Genomic DNA, 23,002 nt, shown 5'->3' with positions numbered 1-23,002 from the left:
CTGCTCTTTGCTTCTTTCTGCTCTTTCTTTCTTTCCTGTCTTTTCCTCTCTTTATTTAAGGAAGAGGAATTAGTCTATTGATGTGTTGCAACAGTCCTTGTTCAAATAATAGCTGATTTGCTGTTTTTAAAAAGCTATTGCCTCAAAGGCCATTTCTTGCCCTCGACGTCCTTTTTTTTCTATGAGTTTATTCATTGTCTCTGAATGCTGGAGCGTTCCTCTCTCCTCAGTGCTGTCACTGGGGGGCGCTGTTAGGCTGTAAATATCGTCTGGAGCTGCAGAGAGAGAGCGAGAGAGAGAGCCAGCCAGAAGCCATTTCTCTACACACAAAATGGTTGCTGGCTGCAGATTCACACATAAGCTCCGTGCAGCACAATTGCAAATTGCACCATTTAAAGAATGACATGGAGCCGGAGGGGTACAGCTGTAACGTGATGTAGCTGTGTGTGTTATTGCTCCCTATACATCTCCACTCTGTACAGTCATGCGTCATGGAGTGTGGGTCGTAGGTGGTAGGTGTGTTCACATACACGTGCTACAGATTCACAGACACTAAAGGGCCTTGGCACCACTGTAATAATGTGATGGAAACGGTCTGTTTCATGGCTGCGTCCAGAATGGCACCCTATTCCCTACATAGTGCACCCCTGTGGGCCCTGGTCAAAAGTATATAATGGAGAATCATTCGGGACACAGGGGGCTTTGTGATTGTTTCAACTGCTGATTGCCTCTAACAGGTATATGGTATATCAGTGTAGTACTATGTTATTGTTATACTATGTTACTGAATCATCTGTTTGTATTCATTCTCTACAGGCGTATAGTATATCAGTGTAGTACTAGGTTATTAATCATCTGTTTGTATTCATTCTCTACAGGTGTATGGTATATCAGTGAAGTACTGTTATTGTTATACTATGTTACTGAATCATCTGTTTGTATTCATTCTCTACAGGCGTATGGTATATCAGTGTAGTACTGTTTGTATTCATTCTCTACAGGCGTATGGTATATCAGTGTAGTACTGTTTGTATTCATTCTCTACAGGCGTATGGTATATCAGTGTAGTACTGTTTGTATTCATTCTCTACAGGCGTATGGTATATCAGTGTAGTACTGTTTGTATTCATTCTCTACAGGCGTATGGTATATCAGTGTAGTACTGTTTGTATTCATTCTCTACAGGCGTATGGTATATCAGTGTAGTACTGTTTGTATTCATTCTCTACAGGCGTATGGTATGTCAGTGCTGCCGTTGAACCTGATCAAAGGGACACACAGTGTGCTGTACGAGCGTCTGGAGAACACTGAAGATATTGAAGAGGTTGAACACCAGATGGAAAAGATCAAAGCCAAGGTGGGTCTCAGTCATCACCAACGCTGAAAACCATACAGCTGCATATCTATTGTGGTGAAAATGTTGTTGTTTTGGGGGGGGTTGTTTTTAAATAAGAATGGGATGGGATTTGTTATGACCTCTGGCTGTAAGGAATGTGGAGGTTGATGACTAAAAGCCAGTCTGCCATTGGTCCCTGTTGTAGGTGATGCCACAGAGCTGACGTGAGCTGGTGGCATGCAGCCAGACCTGGGTTCAAATACTATTGGAAATCATTTCAAATGCTCTATTTAAGCCTGATTGAGCTTTACTGAGCTTTACTGAGCTTTACTGAGCTTGCATAATTATAACATGTGACGAAGGGTGTTAAAAAAACAGAAAGGGGCGTCTCCTCACTCCCCTATTAAAACCCCTTCCCTCCAGAGCCAGAGTCAGACTGTTGAAACTGTAGAACACCTACAGTCCTCTCATACCTTCAGACTGTTGAAACTGTAGAACACCTTCAGTCCTCTCATACCTTCAGACTGTTGAAAATGTAGAACACCTACAGTCCTCTCATACCTTCAGACTGTTGAAAATGTAGAACACCTTCAGTCCTCTCATACCTTCAGACTGTTGAAACTGTAGAACACAGACTAGAACACAGTCCTCTCATACCTTCAGACTGTTGAAACTGTAGAACACCTTCAGTCCTCTCATACCTTCAGACTGTTGAAACTGTAGAACACCTACAGTCCTCTCATACCTTCAGACTGTTGAAACTGTAGAACACCTACAGTCCTCTCATACCTTCAGACTGTTGAAACTGTAGAACACCTACAGTCCTCTCATACCTTCAGACTGTTGAAACTGTAGAACACCTACAGTCCTCTCATACCTTCAGACTGTTGAAACTGTAGAACACCTACAGTCCTCTCATACCTTCAGACTGTTGAAACTGTAGAACACCTACAGTCCTCTCATGCCTTCAGACTGTTGAAACTGTAGAACACCTACAGTCCTCTCATGCCTTCAGACTGTTGAAACTGTAGAACACCTACAGTCCTCTCATGCCTTCAGACTGTTGAAACTGTAGAACACCTACAGTCCTCTCATGCCTTCAGACTGTTGAAACTGTAGAACACCTACAGTCTCTCTCAGACTGTTAACCTTCAGACTGTTGAAACTGTAGAACACCTACAGTCCTCTCATGCCTTCAGACTGTTGAAACTGTAGAACACCTACAGTCCTCTCATGCCTTCAGACTGTTAACTGTAGAACACCTACAGTCCTCTCATACCTTCAGACTGTTAACTGTAGAACACCTACAGTCCTCTCATACCTTCAGACTGTTAACTGTAGAACACCTACAGTCCTCTCATGCCTTCAGACTGTTAACTGTAGAACACCTACAGTCCTCTCATACCTTCAGACTGTTAACTGTAGAACACCTACAGTCCTCTCATACCTTCAGACTGTTGAAACTGTAGAACACCTACAGTCCTCTCATACCTTCAGACTGTTGAAACTGTAGAACACCTACAGTCCTCTCATACCTTCAGACTGTTGAAACTCAGACTGTTAAGAACACCTACAGTCCTCTCATACCTTCAGACTGTTGAAACTGTAGAACACCTACAGTCCTCTCATGCCTTCAGACTGTTGAAACTGTAGAACACCTACAGTCCTCTCATGCCTTCAGACTGTTGAAACTGTAGAACACCTACAGTCCTCTCATGCCTTCAGACTGTTGAAACTGTAGAACACCTACAGTCCTCTCATACCTTCAGACTGTTGAAACTGTAGAACACCTACAGTCCTCTCATACCTTCAGAGTCCTCTCATACCTTCAGACTGTTGAAACTGTAGAACACCTACAGTCCTCTCATGCCTTCAGACTGTTGAAACTGTAGAACACCTACAGTCCTCTCATACCTTCAGACTGTTGAAACTGTAGAACACCTACAGTCCTCTCATGCCTTCAGACTGTTAACTGTAGAACACCTACAGTCCTCTCATACCTTCAGACTGTTAACTGTAGAACACCTACAGTCCTCTCATACCTTCAGACTGTTAACTGTAGAACACCTACAGTCCTCTCATGCCTTCAGACTGTTGAAACTGTAGAACACCTACAGTCCTCTCATACCTTCAGACTGTTAACTGTAGAACACCTACAGTCCTCTCATGCCTTCAGACTGTTAACTGTAGAACACCTACAGTCCTCTCATGCCTTCAGACTGTTAACTGTAGAACACCTACAGTCCTCTCATGCCTTCAGACTGTTAACTGTAGAACACCTACAGTCCTCTCATGCCTTCAGACTGTTAACTGTAGAACACCTACAGTCCTCTCATACCTTCAGACTGTTAACTGTAGAACACCTCAGACAGTCCTCTCATGCCTTCAGACTGTTAGAAACTGTCAGAACACCTAGAACACCTACAGTCCTCTCATACCTTCAGACTGTTAACTGTAGAACACCTACAGTCCTCTCATACCTTCAGACTGTTAACTGTAGAACACCTACAGTCCTCTCATACCTTCAGACTGTTAACTGTAGAACACCTACAGTCCTCTCATACCTTCAGACTGTTAGAAACTACAGTCCTCTCATACCTTCAGAACACCTACAGTCCTCTCATGCCTTCAGACTGTTAACTGTAGAACACCTACAGTCCTCCTCAGACTGTTAACTGTAGAACACCTACAGTCCTCTCATACCTTCAGACTGTTAACTGTAGAACACACCTACCTTCAGAGTCCTCTCATACCTTCAGACTGTTAACTGTAGAACACCTACAGTCCTCTCATGCCTTCAGACTGTTGAAACTGTAGAACACCTACAGTCCTCTCATACCTTCAGACTGTTAACTGTAGAACACCTAGTCCTCTCAGTCCTCTCATCCTCTCATACCTTCAGACTGTTAACAGAACACCTACAGTCCTCTCATACCTTCAGACTGTTAACTGTAGAACACCTACAGTCCTCTCATACCTTCAGACTGTTAACTGTAGAACACCTACAGTCCTCTCATACCTTCAGACTGTTAACTGTAGAACACCTACAGTCCTCTCATGCCTTCAGACTGTTAACTGTAGAACACCTACAGTCCTCTCATACCTTCAGACTGTTAACTGTAGAACACCTACAGTCCTCTCATACCTTCAGACTGTTAACTGTAGAACACCTACAGTCCTCTCATACCTTCAGACTGTTAACTGTAGAACACCTACAGTCCTCTCATACCTTCAGACTGTTGAAACTGTAGAACACCTACAGTCCTCTCATACCTTCAGACTGTTAACTGTAGAACACCTACAGTCCTCTCATACCTTCAGACTGTTGAAACTGTAGAACACCTACAGTCCTCTCATACCTTCAGACTGTTGAAACTGTAGAACACCTACAGTCCTCTCATACCTTCAGACTGTTGAACTGTAGAACACCTACAGTCCTCTCATGCCTTCAGACTGTTGAAACTGTAGAACACCTACAGTCCTCTCATGCCTTCAGACTGTTGAAACTGTAGAACACCTTCAGTCCTCTCATACCTTCAGACTGTTAACTGTAGAACACCTACAGTCCTCTCATACCTTCAGACTGTTAACTGTAGAACACCTACAGTCCTCTCATGCCTCCTCTTTGTCTGTTTGTCTCCAGTGTGAGGACGGGCGTCCTCTGTCGTCGTCCTCCTCCAGGACTGTTTGAGGGGACACCTACAGTCCTTCGCCTTCAGACTGTTTAACCTCCAGGAGTTTGAGGACAAGCTACAGGTGCGATTGTTGTTCAGATTCAGAGTGTTTGTCACATGTTCAGGTGTGATTGCAGGGTACAGTAGAAATCTTAGGCTCTGAGCTCCAACATGCAGGACCAAGTGAAATAAAATAATGAACATGGTCCTAAATACAATATAAATATCAGTGTAAATTCAGAACTGTAGCAGGGATGATGAATACATGTCCATTAGGGTGCAGTTAGAGTAAAGACTGTGACCATAGGGGGAGCAGCATGACCATTGAGGAGGTGGGGGCAGAGTAAAGACTATGACCATCAGACTGGGGAGCAGCATGACCATTGAGGAGGTGGGGGCAGAGTAAAGACTATGACCATAGGGGGAGCAGCATGACCATTGAGGAGGTGGGGGCAGAGTAAAGACTATGACCATAGGGGGAGCAGCATGACCATTGAGGAGGTGGGGGCAGAGTAAAGACTATGACCATAGGGGGAGCAGCATGACCATTGAGGAGGTGGGGGCAGAGTAAAGACTATGACCATAGGGGGAGCAGCATGACCATTGAGGAGGTGGGGGCAGAGTAAAGACTATGACCATAGGGGGAGCAGCATGACCATTGAGGAGGTGGGGGCAGAGTAAAGACTATGACCATAGGGGGAGCAGCATGACCATTGAGGAGGTGGGGGCAGAGTAAAGACTATGACCATAGGGGGAGCAGCATGACCATTGAGGAGGTGGGGGCAGAGTAAAGACTATGACCATATTGAGGGGGGAGCAGCATGACCATTGAGGAGGTGGGGGCAGAGTAAAGACTATGACCATAGGGGAGCAGCATGACCATTGAGGAGGTGGGGGCAGAGTAAAGACTATGACCATAGGGGGAGCAGCATGACCATTGAGGAGGTGGGGGCAGAGTAAAGACTATGACCATAGGGGGAGCAGCATGACCATTGAGGAAGTGGGGGCAGAGTAAAGACTATGACCATAGGGGGAGCAGCATGACCATTGAGGAGGTGGGGGCAGAGTAAAGACTATGACCATAGGGGGAGCAGCATGACCATTGAGGAGGTGGGGGCAGAGTAAAGACTATGACCATAGGGGGAGCAGCATGACCATTGAGGAGGTGGGGGCAGAGTAAAGACTATGACCATAGGGGGAGCAGCATGACCATTGAGGAGGTGGGGGCAGAGTAAAGACTATGACCATAGGGGGAGCAGCATGACCATTGAGGAGGTGGGGGCAGAGTAAAGACTATGACCATAGGGGAGCAGCATGACCATTGAGGAGGTGGGGGCAGAGTAAAGACTATGACCATAGGGGGAGCAGCATGACCATTGAGGAGGTGGGGGCAGAGTAAAGACTATGACCATAGGGGGAGCAGCATGACCATTGAGGAGGTGGGGGCAGAGTAAAGACTATGACCATAGGGGGAGCAGCATGACCATTGAGGAGGTGGGGGCAGAGTAAAGACTATGACCATAGGGGAGCAGCATGACCATTGAGGAGGTGGGGGCAGAGTAAAGACTATGACCATAGGGGAGCAGCATGACCATTGAGGAGGTGGGGGCAGAGTAAAGACTATGACCATAGGGGGAGCAGCATGACCATTGAGGAAGTGGGGGCAGAGTAAAGACTATGACCATAGGGGGAGCAGCATGACCATTGAGGAGGTGGGGGCAGAGTAAAGACTGACCATAGGGGGAGCAGCATGACCATTGAGGAGGTGGGGGCAGAGTAAAGACTATGACCATAGGGGGAGCAGCATGACCATTGAGGAGGTGTGGGCAGAGTAAAGACTATGACCATAGGGGGAGCAGCATGACCATTGATGAAGTGGGGGCAGAGTAAAGACTATGACCATAGGGGGAGCAGCATGACCATTGAGGAGGTGGGGGCAGAGTAAAGACTGACCGTAGGGGAGCAGCACGACCATTGAGGAGGTGGGGGCAGAGTAAAGACTATGACCATAGGGGGAGCAGCATGACCATTGAGGAGGTGGGGGCAGAGTAAAGACTATGACCATAGGGGGAGCAGCATGACCATTGAGGAGGTGGGGGCAGAGTAAAGACTATGACCATAGGGGGAGCAGCATGACCATTGAGGAAGTGGGGGCAGAGTAAAGACTATGACCATAGGGGGAGCAGCATGACCATTGAGGAGGTGGGGGCAGAGTAAAGACTATGACCATAGGGGGAGCAGCATGACCATTGAGGAGGTGGGGGGGGCAGCAGCATGACCATTGAGGAGGTGGGGGCAGAGTAAAGACTATGACCATAGGGGGAGCAGCATGACCATTGAGGAGGTGGGGCAGAGTAAAGACTGACCATAGGGGGAGCAGCATGACCATTGAGGAAGTGGGGGCAGAGTAAAGACTATGACCATAGGGGGAGCAGCATGACCATTGAGGAAGTGGGGGCAGAGTAAAGACTATGACTATAGGGGGAGCAGCATGACCATTGAGGAGGTGGGGGCAGAGTAAAGACTATGACCATAGGGGGAGCAGCATGACCATTGAGGATGTGGGGGCAGAGTAAAGACTATGACCATAGGGGAACAGCATGACCATTGAGGGGGTGGGGGCAGAGTAAAGACTATGACCATAGGGGGAGCAGCATGACCATTGAGGAAGTGGGGGCAGAGTAAAGACTATGACTATAGGGGGAGCAGCATGACCATTGAGGAGGTGGGGGCAGAGTAAAGACTATGACCATAGGGGGAGCAGCATGACCATTGAGGATGTGGGGGCAGAGTAAAGACTATGACCATAGGGGGAGCAGCATGACCATTGAGGAAGTGGGGGCAGAGTAAAGACTATGACCATAGGGGGAGCATCATGACCATTGAGGATGTGGGGGCAGAGTAAAGACTATGACCATAGGGGGAGCAGCATGACCATTGAGGGGGTGGGGGCAGAGTAAAGACTATGACCATAGGGGGAGCAGCATGACCATTGAGGGGATGGGGGCAGAGTAAAGACTATGACCATAAGGGGAGCAGCATGACCATTGAGGAGGTGGGGGGACCAAGTCCAATGCATTAGAAAAACATGTATCTATAGTATGCATATTGACAACTGCAACGGTGATTAATGCCGTTGGGGTGGGGGCAGAGTAAAAGTCTGTTGGGGTGGGGGGGGGGGCAGCAGGTAAGTGACCGTTGAGGTGGTGTGGGGAGAAAAGAGTTATGTGCAGTGCAGATTGCCTGGTCCGTGGGTCTGTCAGGGCAGAAGGTGAACAGGAGACGGTCCTGTGTGTTGGGGAAGGAGGAGTTGATCTGAACCTTGACTGGCCTCTAGAAGCACTTCATGATGACGGAAGTGAGTGCTATTGGTCGATAGTCACTCAGTTGAGTTACTTTTGCGTTCTAGGAACAGGGATGATGGTGGCCGGCAGTCTTGCGAGGGTTAACACGTTCAAATGACTTCCATAGGTCCCCCGTGTAGACCACGTTGTTCTCGGCGGCTCTTTGTGCTGAAACCGGGAGAAAACGGTGTTCAGCTCCTCCGGTAGGGAGGCCTTAATGTGGCTGGATTTATTTTTATACTCCGTGACCGTTAGGAGCCCCTGTCACGTATCCGTGTCCGACCCGCTGAATTGCGCCTCTACTTTGTCCCTGTACTTGGGTTTCACCATGTTGATCCATCTGCATAGGTCCTATTTCTACTGTTTCACCATGTTGATCCATCTGCGTAGGTCCTATTTGTACTGTTTCACCATGTTGATCCATCTGCGTAGGTCCTATTTGTACTGTTTCACCATGTTGATCCATCTGCATAGGTCCTATTTCTACTGTTTCACCATGTTGATCCATCTGCATAGGTCCTATTTCTACTGTTTCACCATGTTGATCCATCTGCGTAGGTCCTATTTGTACTGTTTCACCATGTTGATCCATCTGAGTAGGTCCTATTTGTACTGTTTCACCATGTTGATCCATCTGCGTAGGTCCTATTTGTACTGTTTCACCATGTTGATCCATCTGAGTAGGTCCTATTTGTACTGTTTCACCATATTGATCCATCTGCATAGGTCCTATTTGTACTGTTTCACCATGTTGATCCGTCTGCGTAGGTCCTATTTGTACTGTTTCACCATGTTGATCCGTCTGCGTAGGTCCTATTTGTACTGTTTCACCATGTTGATCCGTCTGCGTAGGTCCTATTTGTACTGTTTCACCATGTTGATCCGTCTGCGTAGGTCCTATTTGTACTGTTTCACCATGTTGATCCATCTGCGTAGGTCCTATTTGTACTGTTTCACCATGTTGATCCATCTGCGTAGGTCTTATTTGTACTGTTTCACCATGTTGATCCATCTGCGTAGGTCCTATTTGTACTGTTTCACCATGTTGATCCATCTGCGTAGGTCTTATTTGTACTGTTTCACCATGTTGATCCATCTGCGTAGGTCCTATTTGTACTGTTTCACCATGTTGATCCATCTGCGTAGGTCTTATTTGTACTGTTTCACCATGTTGATCCATCTGCGTAGGTCCTATTTGTACTGTTTCACCATGTTGATCCATCTGCGTAGGTCTTATTTGTACTGTTTCACCATGTTGATCCATCTGCGTAGGTCCTATTTGTACTGTTTCACCATGTTGATCCATCTGCGTAGGTCTTATTTGTACTGTTTCACCATGTTGATCCATCTGCGTAGGTCCTATTTGTACTGTTTCACCATGTTGATCCATCTGCGTAGGTCTTATTTGTACTGTTTCACCATGTTGATCCATCTGCGTAGGTCTTATTTGTACTGTTTCACCATGTTGATCCATCTGCGTAGGTCCTATTTGTACTGTTTCACCATGTTGATCCATCTGCGTAGGTCTTATTTGTACTGTTTCACCATGTTGATCCTTCTGCGTAGGTCCTATTTGTACTGTTTCACCATGTTGATCCATCTGCGTAGGTCTTATTTGTACTGTTTCACCATGTTGATCCATCTGCGTAGGTCCTATTTGTACTGTTTCACCATGTTGATCCATCTGCGTAGGTCTTATTTGTACTGTTTCACCATGTTGATCCGTCTGCGTAGGTCCTATTTGTACTGTTTCACCATGTTGATCCGTCTGCGTAGGTCCTATTTGTACTGTTTCACCATGTTGATCCATCTGCGTAGGTCCTATTTGTACTGTTTCACCAAACTATTGTCCCCGGTCACCTTACCCTGTTCATAAGCATCTCTCTCTGTTTCAATTTGTTTATATAACAATTAAAAAACCAGACATCCAAGACAAGATTCATAAGTAATAACACTGAGAATGGAACAAAGACTGGTCCGTTCTGGCACAGACAAGGCTAATTTCTCTCAGGGCTTATTAACTGCTTGTTTAGGGAACAACAGCACATTGAGACTTGTTTTCATTGAGGTCCTTTAGGTGCTCCAGAGGAGGGGCAGGCACCTGGAGATAGCAGAGAGTCACTGCTGCACCAAGGTTGGGTCTGCCCTCAGACCACTCAAGGTGAGACACACAAACACACTTTCAGGTCCCCATCTAACCAGGTCTGTCATTTCACTTTTCACTTTGAGAAGTTAAATGGATTTTAGAGTTTCAACCGTCGGAGAGTAAAGAGATATTGAACAATCAATATTCTATAAGTGTGTTGATAATGTAACACTGTCATCTCTCTTTACCGGCTGCCCAACCCACCCACCCACCTACCCACCTCCCTCCCACCCACCCACCCTCCCTCCCTACCCACCCTCCCTCCCTCCCCACCCACCCACCCCGCCTGCCTACCCACCTCCCCCCTCCCCACACCCACCACCCACCCACCTCCCTCCCCCACCCACCCACCCACCTCCCTCCCTACCCACCTCCCCCACCCACCCACCCACCCACCCACCTCCCTCCCCACCTCCACCCACCCACCCCACCCGCCTACCCAACTCCCCCCACCCACCTCCCCCCACCCACCCACCTCCCTCCCCACCTCCACCCACCCACCCACCCCACCCGCCTACCCACCTACCCACCCTCCCCACCCCCTACCCACCCCCTACCCACCCACCTCCCTCCCCACCCACCCACCCGCCTACCCACCTACCTCCCAACCTACCTACCTACCTACCCACCCACCTCCCAAAACCTACCTACCCACCCACCTCCCAAAACCTACCTACCTCCCTCACCAGGCTGTAGTCACCAGGCTGTGTTCACCAGTCCAACAAATCAGTCCAATATTATTTTCTTGGACTTGTTGTCTCCTAAATGTTTTTGGAGCCAGTTTTAGAACCGCATGGAATGCCTCCCGAACCATAGAAACACACTAACACATAGTCATTCAATTTCTATCTTTAAACCAAATAATTAAACACAGAACACAAAGTATTATATTGGATCTCAAACAGTTTCAGAATGTATCTCCACCCCAAATCTAATAACACATGTTGATTTTTACAGCAATGAATAACCTTCAATTCATTACATTTTCATCTCTTATCAAAATGAAAACCAAACCAATAAATTCATTTACTCAGTCAAATTATCTTTCTAAAAAAAAAAATCTTATTATACATTGTTTTGGGGGCGAACCCCACTGCAGTTCCCCTGTTGCCCCCCGACTTTGAATACCACCGTTCTAATGGTTCCAACCTACCTGTCTTGACAATGGTTCAAGTGTTAGACTCCTCCTCCACACCATTCATTCTCTAACAGGTCACATTGAGAACAGCACAGAGTAGAATGGAAGATAAATGGAATAGAATAGAAAGCCTTCCAACCTCCCTCTCTTGGTTCACGTGTCACAATCCTCCCCACCGTTCATCCTCTCCCAGTTTACATCTCCACAGGCCCACTGAACAGCACAGACTCCTAATGGCATAGAAAGACCTTCATATTATATAGTCATTCATTCTGTGTTCCAACCTCAGTGTCTCTCTGTGGTTCACAATCCTCCCCACCGTTCATCCTCTCCCAGTTTACATCTCCACAGGCCCACTGTTTATTCACAAGCTCTAATGAAACGTTAAAGCAGCCGGCTAGCTTCTGTAACAGTGTGTCTTTAACCGAGGGGGGCCAGTCCTAATGACACTCCCCAAACTCACATCTACACAGTAATGAGATGGCAGATATACTGTATGTCCAGGCACCAGCCAGGAACGATGAGCAGGGAGCCCAAGAGCAGAGCTACACAACCTACCAGTCTTCTGGCTCTACTGTTTCCACTGCTGTCATGTGTTGGTGTCTGATTGGCTGTGTGTTGATCACCTGTCATGTGTTGGTGTCTGATTGGCTGTGTGTTGATCACCTGACATGTGTTAGTGTCTGATTGGCTGTGTGTTGATCACCTGTCATGTGGTAGTGTCTGATTGGCTGTGTGTTGATCACCTGTCATGTGTTAGTGTCTGATTGGCTGTGTGTTGATCACCTGACATGTTCGATTATATTACACCTAGACGTGTTACATTATATTACACCTAGACGTGTTAGATTATATCCACACCCACTGTTAGATTACATTACACCAGACGTGTTAGATTATATTACACCTAGGCGTGTTAGATTAAGACCTTCGTATTAGATTATAGTACATTCGTGTTAGATTATATCCAACCTCATGTTAGATTATATTACACCTAGACGTGTTAGTTATATCACACCTAGACATGTTAGATTATATTACACCTAGACGTGTTAGATTATATTACACCTAGTGTTAGATTATATTACACCTAGGCCCGTGTTGATTATATTACACCAGTGTTAGATTATATTACACCTAGACGTGTTAGATTATATTACACCTAGGCGTGTTAGATTATATTACACCTAGACGTGTTAGATTATATCACACCTAGACGTGTTAGATTATATTACACCTAGACGTGTTAGATTATATCACACCTAGACGTGTTAGATTATATCACACCTAGTCATGTTAGATTATATCACACCTAGACATGTTAGATTATATTACACCTAGTCATGTTAGATTATCACACCTAGGCGTGTTAGATTATATTACACCTAGTCATGTTAGATTATATTACACCTAGTCATGTTAGATTATCACACCTAGGCGTGTTAGATTATATCACACCTAGTCATGTTAGATTATCACACCTAGGCGTGTTAGATTATATCACACCTAGTCATGTTAGATTATCACACCTAGGCATGTTAGATTATATCACACCTAGTCATGTTAGATTATCACACCTAGGCGTGTTAGATTATATTACACCTAGGCATGTTAGATTATCACACCTAGGCGTGTTAGATTATCACACCTAGGCATGTTAGATTATATCACACCTAGTCATGTTAGATTATCACACCTAGGCGTGTTAGATTATATTACACCTAGGCATGTTAGATTATCACACCTAGGCGTGTTAGATTATCACACCTAGGCATGTTAGATTATATCACACCTAGGCATGTTAGATTATATCACACCTAGGCATGTTGATTATATCACACCTAGGCGTGTTAGATTATCACACCTAGGCTATCACACCTAGGCATGTTTATATCACACCTAGGCATGTTGTCACACCTAGGCATGTTAGATTATTGGCTGTGTGATTATATCACACCTAGGCATGTTGATTATATCACACCTAGGCGTGTTGATTATTGGCGTGTTGATTATCACACCTAGGCGTGTTAGATTATATTACACCTAGGCATGTTAGATTATATCACACCTAGGCATGTTAGATTATATCACACCTAGACATGTTAGATTATATTACACCTAGGCGTGTTAGATTATCACACCTAGGCGTGTTAGATTATCACACCTAGGCGTGTTAGATTATCACACCTAGGCGTGTTAGATTATCACACCTAGGCGTGTTAGATTATATCACACCTAGGCGTGTTAGATTATCACACCTAGGCGTGTTAGATTATATCACACCTAGGCGTGTTAGATTATATCACACCTAGGCGTGTTAGATTATATCACACCTAGGCGTGTTTATACCTAGGCGTGTTAGATTATATCACACCTAGGCATGTTAGATTATCACACCTAGGCGTGTTAGATTATCACACCTAGGCGTGTTAGATTATATCACACCTAGGCGTGTTAGATTATATTACACCTAGGCATGTTAGATTATCACACCTAGGCGTGTTAGATTATCACACCTAGGCATGTTAGATTATATCACACCTAGTCATGTTAGATTATCACACCTAGGCGTGTTAGATTATATTACACCTAGGCATGTTAGATTATCACACCTAGGCGTGTTAGATTATATCACACCTAGGCATGTTAGATTATATCACACCTAGGCGTGTTAGATTATCACACCTAGGCATGTTAGATTATATCACACCTAGGCATGTTAGATTATCACACCTAGGCATGTTAGATTATATCACACCTAGGCATGTTAGATTATCACACCTAGGCGTGTTAGATTATCACACCTAGGCGTGTTAGATTATCACACCTAGGCGTGTTTATCACACCTAGGCGTGTTAGATTATATCACACCTAGACATGTTAGATTATATCACACCTAGGCGTGTTAGATTATATCACACCTAGGCGTGTTAGATTATATCACACCTAGGCGTGTTAGATTATCACACCTAGGCGTGTTAGATTATATCACACCTAGGCGTGTTAGATTATATTACACCTAGGCATGTTAGATTATATCACACCTAGGCGTGTTAGATTATATCACACCTAGACGTGTTAGATTATATTACACCTAGGCATGTTAGATTATCACACCTAGGCGTGTTAGATTATCACACCTAGGCGTGTTAGATTATCACACCTAGGCGTGTTAGATTATCACACCTAGGCGTGTTAGATTATATTACACCTAGGCGTGTTAGATTATATTACACCTAGGCGTGTTAGATTATATCACACCTAGGCGTGTTAGATTATATTACACCTAGACGTGTTAGATTATATCACACCTAGGCGTGTTAGATTATATCACACCTAGACGTGTTAGATTATATCACACCTAGGCGTGTTAGATTATATCACACCTAGGCGTGTTAGATTATATCACACCTAGGCGTGTTAGATTATATCACACCTAGGCGTGTTAGATTATATTACACCTAGGCGTGTTAGATTATATCACACCTAGGCGTGTTAGATTATATTACACCTAGTCATGTTAGATTATACTTCTTGCTCTTTGGGAGCACCAAGTGCCAGGCAGGGATCCTTCCGGAGCAGAGTTACCTACCGGTATTTCTCTGTTTCTCTCACACAGCAGGGCTCTACAGTGCAACCATTTTACTTGCATATGCTCTTAAATATTTTGCTGTGCAACCTGGACATTTTATTTAGGAGCACCAGTGCGCCTAGAAAAATGAAGGATTCTGGCTTTATTACCTCAAATCTTTTTTATTGTGCTCCTAAATGTATTTGTGTGCGCTTCCATTTTTCAATTTAGTCACACACGTGTTCCTTGTTAAAAAGGCCAGTGTAGAGCCCTGCACACGCTTCTGCTGTGGTTGCTTTAATGCCTTAGTGTCTGTGTCGGTCACATTACGTAACCAGTATTGGTGTAAAATGGCTTCATAAATACATTTGGATGATTGACAGACAGGCGTGTTTGTGAGTGACCGTAGTGAACTCAATCTGATGAATTAATCTTGATGGATGTTTTTGTATTGCATTTTGTATTGCATTTTGTCATCTGCTTCCCTAATGAGCCTAGAGAGACTTTAATGAGGCCTAATTCACTAATTGGTTGATAATTAGTTAATTAGCTTAGCTGATAACCATGTAACTTCACCTCAGACAATAACATTTACCTTCACACCAGCTCATGTCTGCCCACCAGCCAGTCCATACTGTACCTGTCTGTATGATGTTGGTGGGTGATCTTGGACAGAAACAGAGCTTCTTGGTATCATCTTGATGTATCAGAAAGGCACATAAATGCTCCAGGATTTGTTATTCAGCTACCCAGGCTGTTTGTCTGTCGAGGTGAATGGAGAGTAGGGACCACTTCTCCTTGCTCTAGGTAGTCTGCTGTCTGCATGTGTGGGGCTGTTACAGTTATCATTAACGTTTAATAGATGGCCCCAGTCCATGCTCAGATACATAGCCTCAATACAGCCTCAGTCTAGATACCGGAGATGTCTTTGTTCCATGGCGCACAATTCAGCATTTATGCCTACACTATTCGGTAACACAAGCTCGCTATTTTGCAGATCCAAAATAACAATCACTGTTTGTTACAGATGTATAAACTTAAACTAAAAACTATCTATACATATATTGTCTTTATAAACCTACTTAAATAATGTAATTTGTTGGCCTACCTTCCTGTAACTAACATTGTGTTGCCTGGCAGCTAACGTTCCCTGGAAGATGTGGCATCACACCAATAGAACAATATGTAAAGTGGAACACAATGACAGCCTTGAAGTGTGTCTCAGAGGCTGCTGTCAACACTGCAATACAGCTCAGCTTGTAGAATTACTGTTGCTCCTCTGTGCCAGGCCAAAGGCCTTGTAGTGGGGTTTAGTCTGCTCCTCTGTGCCGGGCCAAAGACCTTGTAGTGGGGTTTAATCTGCTCCTCTGTGCCGGACCAAAGGCCTTGTGGTGGGGTTTAGTCTGCTCCCCTGTGCTGTACCAAAGGCCTTGTAGTGGGGTTTAATCTGCTCCTCTGTGCCGGACCAAAGGCCTTGTGGTGGGGTTTAGTCTGCTCCTCTGTGCTGTACCAAAGGCCTTGTAGTGGGGTTTAGTCTGCTCCACTGTGCCGGGCTAAAGGCCTTGTGGTGGGGTTTACACTGACACACAGAGTATGTTATTACAACATTGCCATCATACAGTAGCCTCCCGTACCATCTCCTGTCTGATACAGACAAAGCCCTTATCCCAGTGCAGAGCAGACCTGGCTTCCAATACTATTTAAAATCATTTAAAATACCTTATCTGTGCCTGATTGAACTTGTCTGGCACAATGGAACTATTTCACTTGTCCCATAATTATAATAGTGACAAAGTAAAAGTGTGAACGAAATAACCAGGACAACTGAAATAACCAGGACAACTGAAATCTACCGGGCAGCTCGGGACAGAGAGGCAGCTCGGGACAGAGGGGCAGCTCGGGACAGAGGGGCAGCTCGGGACAGAGGGGCAGCTCGGGACAGAGGGGCAGCTCGGGACAGAGGGGCAGCTCGGGACAGAGGGACATCTCAGGACAGAGGAGCAGCTCGGGACAGAGGGGCAGCCCGGGACAGAGGGGCAGCCCGGGACCGAAGCAGCCCGGTACTGAGGGGAAGCCCGGAACTGAGAGGCAGCCCAGGCAGGTAGTAGGCTCCGGTAAATCCTGGCTGGCTGGTGGAACTGGATGATTCAGGTTGTCTGGCCGATCTAGAAGACTGGCACTTCTGGCGAATCCTGGCAGACTGGCACTTCTGGCGGATCCTGGCAGACTGGTGACGCTGGGCAGACTGGGAGCACTGGCGGCGCTGGACAGACAGGAGACTCCGGCAGCGCAGGAGAGGAGAAAAGCTCTGGCTGCGCTGAACAGGCGGGAGACTCCAACAGCGCAGGAGAGGAGAAAAGCTCTGGCTGCGCTAAACAAGCGGGAGACTCCAACAGCGCAGGAGAGGAGAAAAGCTCTGGCTGCGCTAAACAAGCGGGAGACTCCAACAGCGCAGGAGAGGAGAAAAGCTCTGGCTGCGCTAAACAAGCGGGAGACTCCAACAGCGCAGGAGAGGAGAAAAGCTCTGGCTGAGCTAAACAAGCGGGAGACTCCGGCAGCGCAGGAGAGGAGAAAAGCTCTGGCTGCGCTGAACAGACAGGAGACTCCGGCAGCGCAGGAGAGGAGAAAGGCTCTGGCTGAGCTAAACAAGCGGGAGACTCCAACAGCGCAGGAGAGGAGAAAAGCTCTGGCTGAGCTAAACAAGCGGGAGACTCCGGCAGCGCAGGAGAGGAGAAAAGCTCTGGCTGCGCTGAACAGACAGGAGACTCCGGCAGCGCAGGAGAGGAGAAAAGCTCTGGCTGCGCTGAACAAGCGGGAGACTCCGGCAGCGCAGGAGGGGAGAAAAGCACTGGCTGCGCTGAACAGGCGAGGCGCACTGGAGGCCTGGAGCGTGGTGCTGGAACTGGTGGTACTGGCGCGAGGACACGCACAGGAAGCCTGGTGCGGGGAGCTGCTACCGGAGGACTGGTGTGTAGAGGTGGCTCTGGATAGACCGGACCGTGCAGGCGCACTGGAGCTCTTGAGCACCGAGCCTGCCCAAGCTTACCTGGCTCGATGCCCACTCTAGCCCGGCCAATAGGAAGGGCTGGTATGTGTCGCAGCTGGCTCTGCACCCGCACTGGAAACACCGTGCGCTCCATAGCATAACACGGTGCCTGCCCGGTCTCTCTAGCCCAACGGTGAGCACAGGGAGTATGCACAGGTCTCCTACCTGGCATAACTATTCTCCCTTAAAGCCCCCCCCCAATACATTTTTTGGGGTGACTTTCCGGTTTCCAACTGCGTCGCCGTGCTGCTTCCTCATACCTGCACCTCTCCGCTTTAGCTGCTTCTATTTCCTCCTTGGGACGGCGATATTCTCCCGGGTGCGCCCAGGGTCCTTTACCATCTAATATCATCTCCCAAGACCAGAAGTCCTCATATTTCTGCTCCTCACAATGAACAGGGAGAGTAGGCTCAGGTCTGACTCCTGACTCAGCCACTCTCTCTCTGCGCTTTCCCCCGTTACCTTCGGTTTTCGCTCTGTATAGCCGTGCTTTCCTTTTCGATTCCATACGTGTATAGCCCTCTTCGCATTACTGTAGGGAATCCAAGGCGGGCTCCTGCACTCGCTCTGGGTCGGCCGCCCACCTGTCGATTTCTTCCCACGTAGTATACTCCATGCTTCTGCTGTCCATAACGTCCTCCTTCAGATCCTGCCAGTTCACACGCTGCTCGGTCTGTGAATGGTGGTGGGTGATTCTGTAACGTCGTTCGTCTGTTGAATGAAGAGAGTCAGACCGAAATGCAGCGTGTAGGTTACTCATGACTTTTAATGAAGATAAATGCGGTACATGAAATAACTGAAGAAGAAAACAACAAACAGGCTGTAATTAGTTCACGTTCCATCTGGTGACTAACACAGAGACAGGGACAATCACCCACAAAATACAACGCGCACTCAGGCTACCTAAATACGGTTCCCAATCCGAGACAACGAGAATCACCTGACTCCAATTGAGAATCGTCTCAGGCAGCCAAGCCTAACTAGACACACCCCTAATCATACACACTCCCAATTAATACAAACCCCAATACGAAATACAACATATAAACCCATGTCACACCCTGGCCTACCCAAACATATAACAAAAACACAAGATACAATGACCAAGGCGTGACAGGCGACTTGTCTTGGTTCCCCCTTTTCCCACCAGCAAACAAACACAAACACCATAACCAAAAACAATACTCACAGGTGAGGACAAAGTGCTATGGAGGTGCTCAAACAAAAGATAGGTCAATACACAAAGAGAGTGAAACACAGAGACCTACAGACATGGCATTTACAGAGAGATTGAGCTCCACAGCAAACAACTGACAGGGTTTTTAAACCAAAGGAAAGGAACTGTGATTGGGTAGGAAACAGGAGGATGTGTGTCTTCTGATTGATGATTGGATTGGTGACTGATTGGGGAGTGATGATTTTCACCTGTGAGGGGAGAAGGAGAGAAAAGAACACAAGATACACACACACACACACAGGATACACACACAGGATACACACACAGGATACACACACACACACACACACAGGATACACACACACACACACACACACAGGATACACACACACACACACACACAGGATACACACACAGGACACACACACACACACACACACAGGATACACACACAGGATACACACACAGGATACACACACAGGATACACACACAGGATACACACACAGGATACACACACAGGATACACACACAGGATACACACACAGGATACACACACACACACACACACAGGATACACACACAGGATACACACACAGGATACACACACAGGATACACACACAGGATACACACACACAGGATACACACACAGGATACACACACAGGATACACACACAGGATACACACACACACAGGATACACACACAGGATACTGGTATCCGTAACAGTTATTACAGAGATACTACATGTTGTGGGTTAGACTTCCATGTGGGTAGGCTTGCACATTTTGGGGAATATTCCGAGGTGGAAACTTTCTGTGAGAATTAACGGGAATATATGGGAATAAACAGGAATATATGGGAATAAACAGGAATATATGGGAATTAACGGAAATATATACAAATTAATATTAATACCATTTCAATGTAGATGTTTATTTGCATTGGATATATTTGCCCAATCATATGGAGACAGAAGCATAAACATTTTACCTTATCATAAGTAGACATAATGATTAAATCCTTCCAATAGAAATAAATAAAAAACATTTTAGTTACAAGTTGAACTTGAATTAAATGAGTTGACTCTTCACATGGGATGATTTCACTGAACAACAAAAGAAAGGGAATATTGAATGATCCCCAATGATCCATCTCCCAAAAATGTTTTCAACATACATCTGTAAAAATGATAGTCTGGAAACTAAAGCTTTGGTTGTCTTCCTCTCGGGCTTCCGTGTCTTCTCCCTGGACTTCCTCAATGTCCACCTCTCTAACATCAGAATCTCAGGCTTCCATGTCTTCTCCCTGGACCTCCTCAATGTCCACCTCTTGAACATCAGACTCTCAGGCTTCCATGTCTTCTCCCTGGACCTCCTCAATGTCCACCTCTCTAACATCAGACTCTCAGGCTTCCATGTCTTCTCCCTGGACCTCCTCAATGTCCACCTCTTGAACATCAGACTCTCAGGCTTCCATGTCTTCTCCCTGGACCTCCTCAATGTCCACCTCTTGAACATCAGACTCTCAGGCTTCCATGTCTTCTCCCTGGACCTCCTCAATGTCCACCTCTTGAACATCAGACTCTCAGGCTTCCATGTCTTCTCCCTGGACCTCCTCAATGTCCAACTCTCTAACATCAGACTCTCAGGCTTCCATGTCTTCTCCCTGGACCTCCTCAATGTCCACCTCTTGAACATCAGACTCTCAGGCTTCCATGTCTTCTCCCTGGACCTCCTCAATGTCCACCTCTCTAACATCAGACTCTGAGGCTTCCATGTCTTCTCCCTGGACCTCCTCAATGTCCACCTCTCTAACATCAGACTCTCAGGCTTCCATGTCTTCTCCCTGGACCTCCTCAATGTCCACCTCTTGAACATCATGACTCTGAGGCCTCGTGAATGTTTCCAAACAAGGACCAGTTGCGCTCTGAGGCGGCTGATGTTGGTTTGATTTGGAGGATGATGGAGGCAACAGGGGAAAGAGCCTCAGATCCACAAAGTCCCTTCCACCAGGTGAGATATGTTGGCACGACTGCCATATTGCATCTCCATCCCAAAGCCCTTGCTTGGAAGTGTACTTCACCAGACTGCCAAGGCCAAGGTAGCGAGACACGGTAGTGATGACACCATAGGCCTTGTTGATCTCTGCACCAGACAGGATGCTCTTGCCAGCATACTTGGGGTTCAACATGTATGCTGCGGTGTATGTGGGCTTCAGGCAGAAGTCTTCATGCTTTTTGATTTCAGAATAGAATGTGGTGCTCTAATTCTTCTCACTTTGCTTGGGGAGGTAGATTGTTGCTATAACTTGATGACCCTTCCCATACCTAACAATTCCCTTGGCTCTATTGTAGAATGTATCCATTGTTTTCAGTGCCATGATGTCCTTGAGGAGCAGATTCAATGCATGAGCAGCACGGCCAATGGGTGTGATGGGAGGGTAGGACTCCTCCACTTTAGACCAAACAGCCTTCATGTTCGCAGCATTGTCTGTCACCAGTGTAAATACCTTCTGTGGTCCAAGGTCATTGATGACTGCCTTCAGCTCATCTGCAATGTAGAGACCGGTGTGTCTGTTGTCCCTTACGTCTGTGCTCTTGTAGAATAATGGTTGAGGGGTGGAGAATATGTAGTTAATTATTCCTTGCCCACAAACATTCAACCACCCATTAGAGATGATTGGAATACAGTCTGCCAACTCTATGATTTGCTTGACCTTCACTTGAACTCTGAACTACTCTGCATCCAGCAAATGAGTAGATAAAGCATGTCTGGTTGGAGGGTTGTATGCTGGGTGAAGAACATTCAGAAATCTCTTCCAATACACATTGCCTGTGAGCATCAGACGTGAACCAGTTGCGTACACAGCTCGAGCCAGACATTCATCAGCATTTCTCTGACTACGTCCCTCCATTGAGTCAAAAACTTTCTGATTCCAGGACGACCATGAGCTGTTGCTATCGATAAGGTGTCTGATTCATCATTTTCACCTCAAGTGGAAGTAGAGGGACTTTTGTCAGAGGTTGCTTGTTGTGAGTGCTTTATGCGCTTGGCCAGATGATTCTGTATCTTTGTTGCATTCTTCACATATGATTTGACACACTATTTGCAAACGTACACAGCTTTTCCTTCTACATTAGCTGCAGTGAGATGTCTCCACACATCAGACAGTGCCCATGGCATTTTCCTGTAAAGATTAGGAAAGAATGTATAAAAAAAAAAAAAAAAATACAATTCCATGTACAGATAAATATTTAAGCAGTTAGATTAAACTGCTTAACAACGGGTGAATTAACACTCCTCAGTTAGCAGGCTCAATCAAGCTAAAACTCACATGGTAGCAAAAACTAACTAGCAGCAATTGTAAACAAGTTAGACATGATTTAAACACACACTTTGCTGTAGGCTACTTAACTACTAGTTAACAGTTTCCTGTAAAGATTAGAAAAGAATGTGTAAAAAAATAAACAATACAATTCAATGTACAGATAAATAGTTAGATTAAACAGCTCCTTAGTAAGATAATATAAATGTTTAAAATTAAAAGTATGGAAACAGGTGAATTAATAC

General features: G+C 46.0%; 1 protein-coding gene across 1 annotated transcript in view; it reads left to right on the top strand.

Moving 5' to 3' along the window:
- The window catches only part of LOC124042228 (lysosomal cobalamin transport escort protein LMBD1-like), a 148,218-nt gene that overhangs the window by 108,403 nt on the left and 16,813 nt on the right, over positions 1-23,002 (top strand). Inside the window, exons 6-9 of the mRNA XM_046360645.1 lie at positions 1,232-1,357; positions 4,980-5,002; positions 5,056-5,092; positions 10,432-10,515. Of these exons, the coding sequence (XP_046216601.1) occupies positions 1,232-1,357; positions 4,980-5,002; positions 5,056-5,092; positions 10,432-10,515 (270 nt within the window). The remainder of the gene's footprint in view (positions 1-1,231; positions 1,358-4,979; positions 5,003-5,055; positions 5,093-10,431; positions 10,516-23,002) is intronic.

Source organism: Oncorhynchus gorbuscha, linkage group LG08, assembly GCF_021184085.1.
Source record: "Oncorhynchus gorbuscha isolate QuinsamMale2020 ecotype Even-year linkage group LG08, OgorEven_v1.0, whole genome shotgun sequence".
Classification (NCBI taxonomy): domain Eukaryota; kingdom Metazoa; phylum Chordata; class Actinopteri; order Salmoniformes; family Salmonidae; genus Oncorhynchus; species Oncorhynchus gorbuscha.
This window is presented reverse-complemented; position numbering and strand designations above follow the sequence as displayed.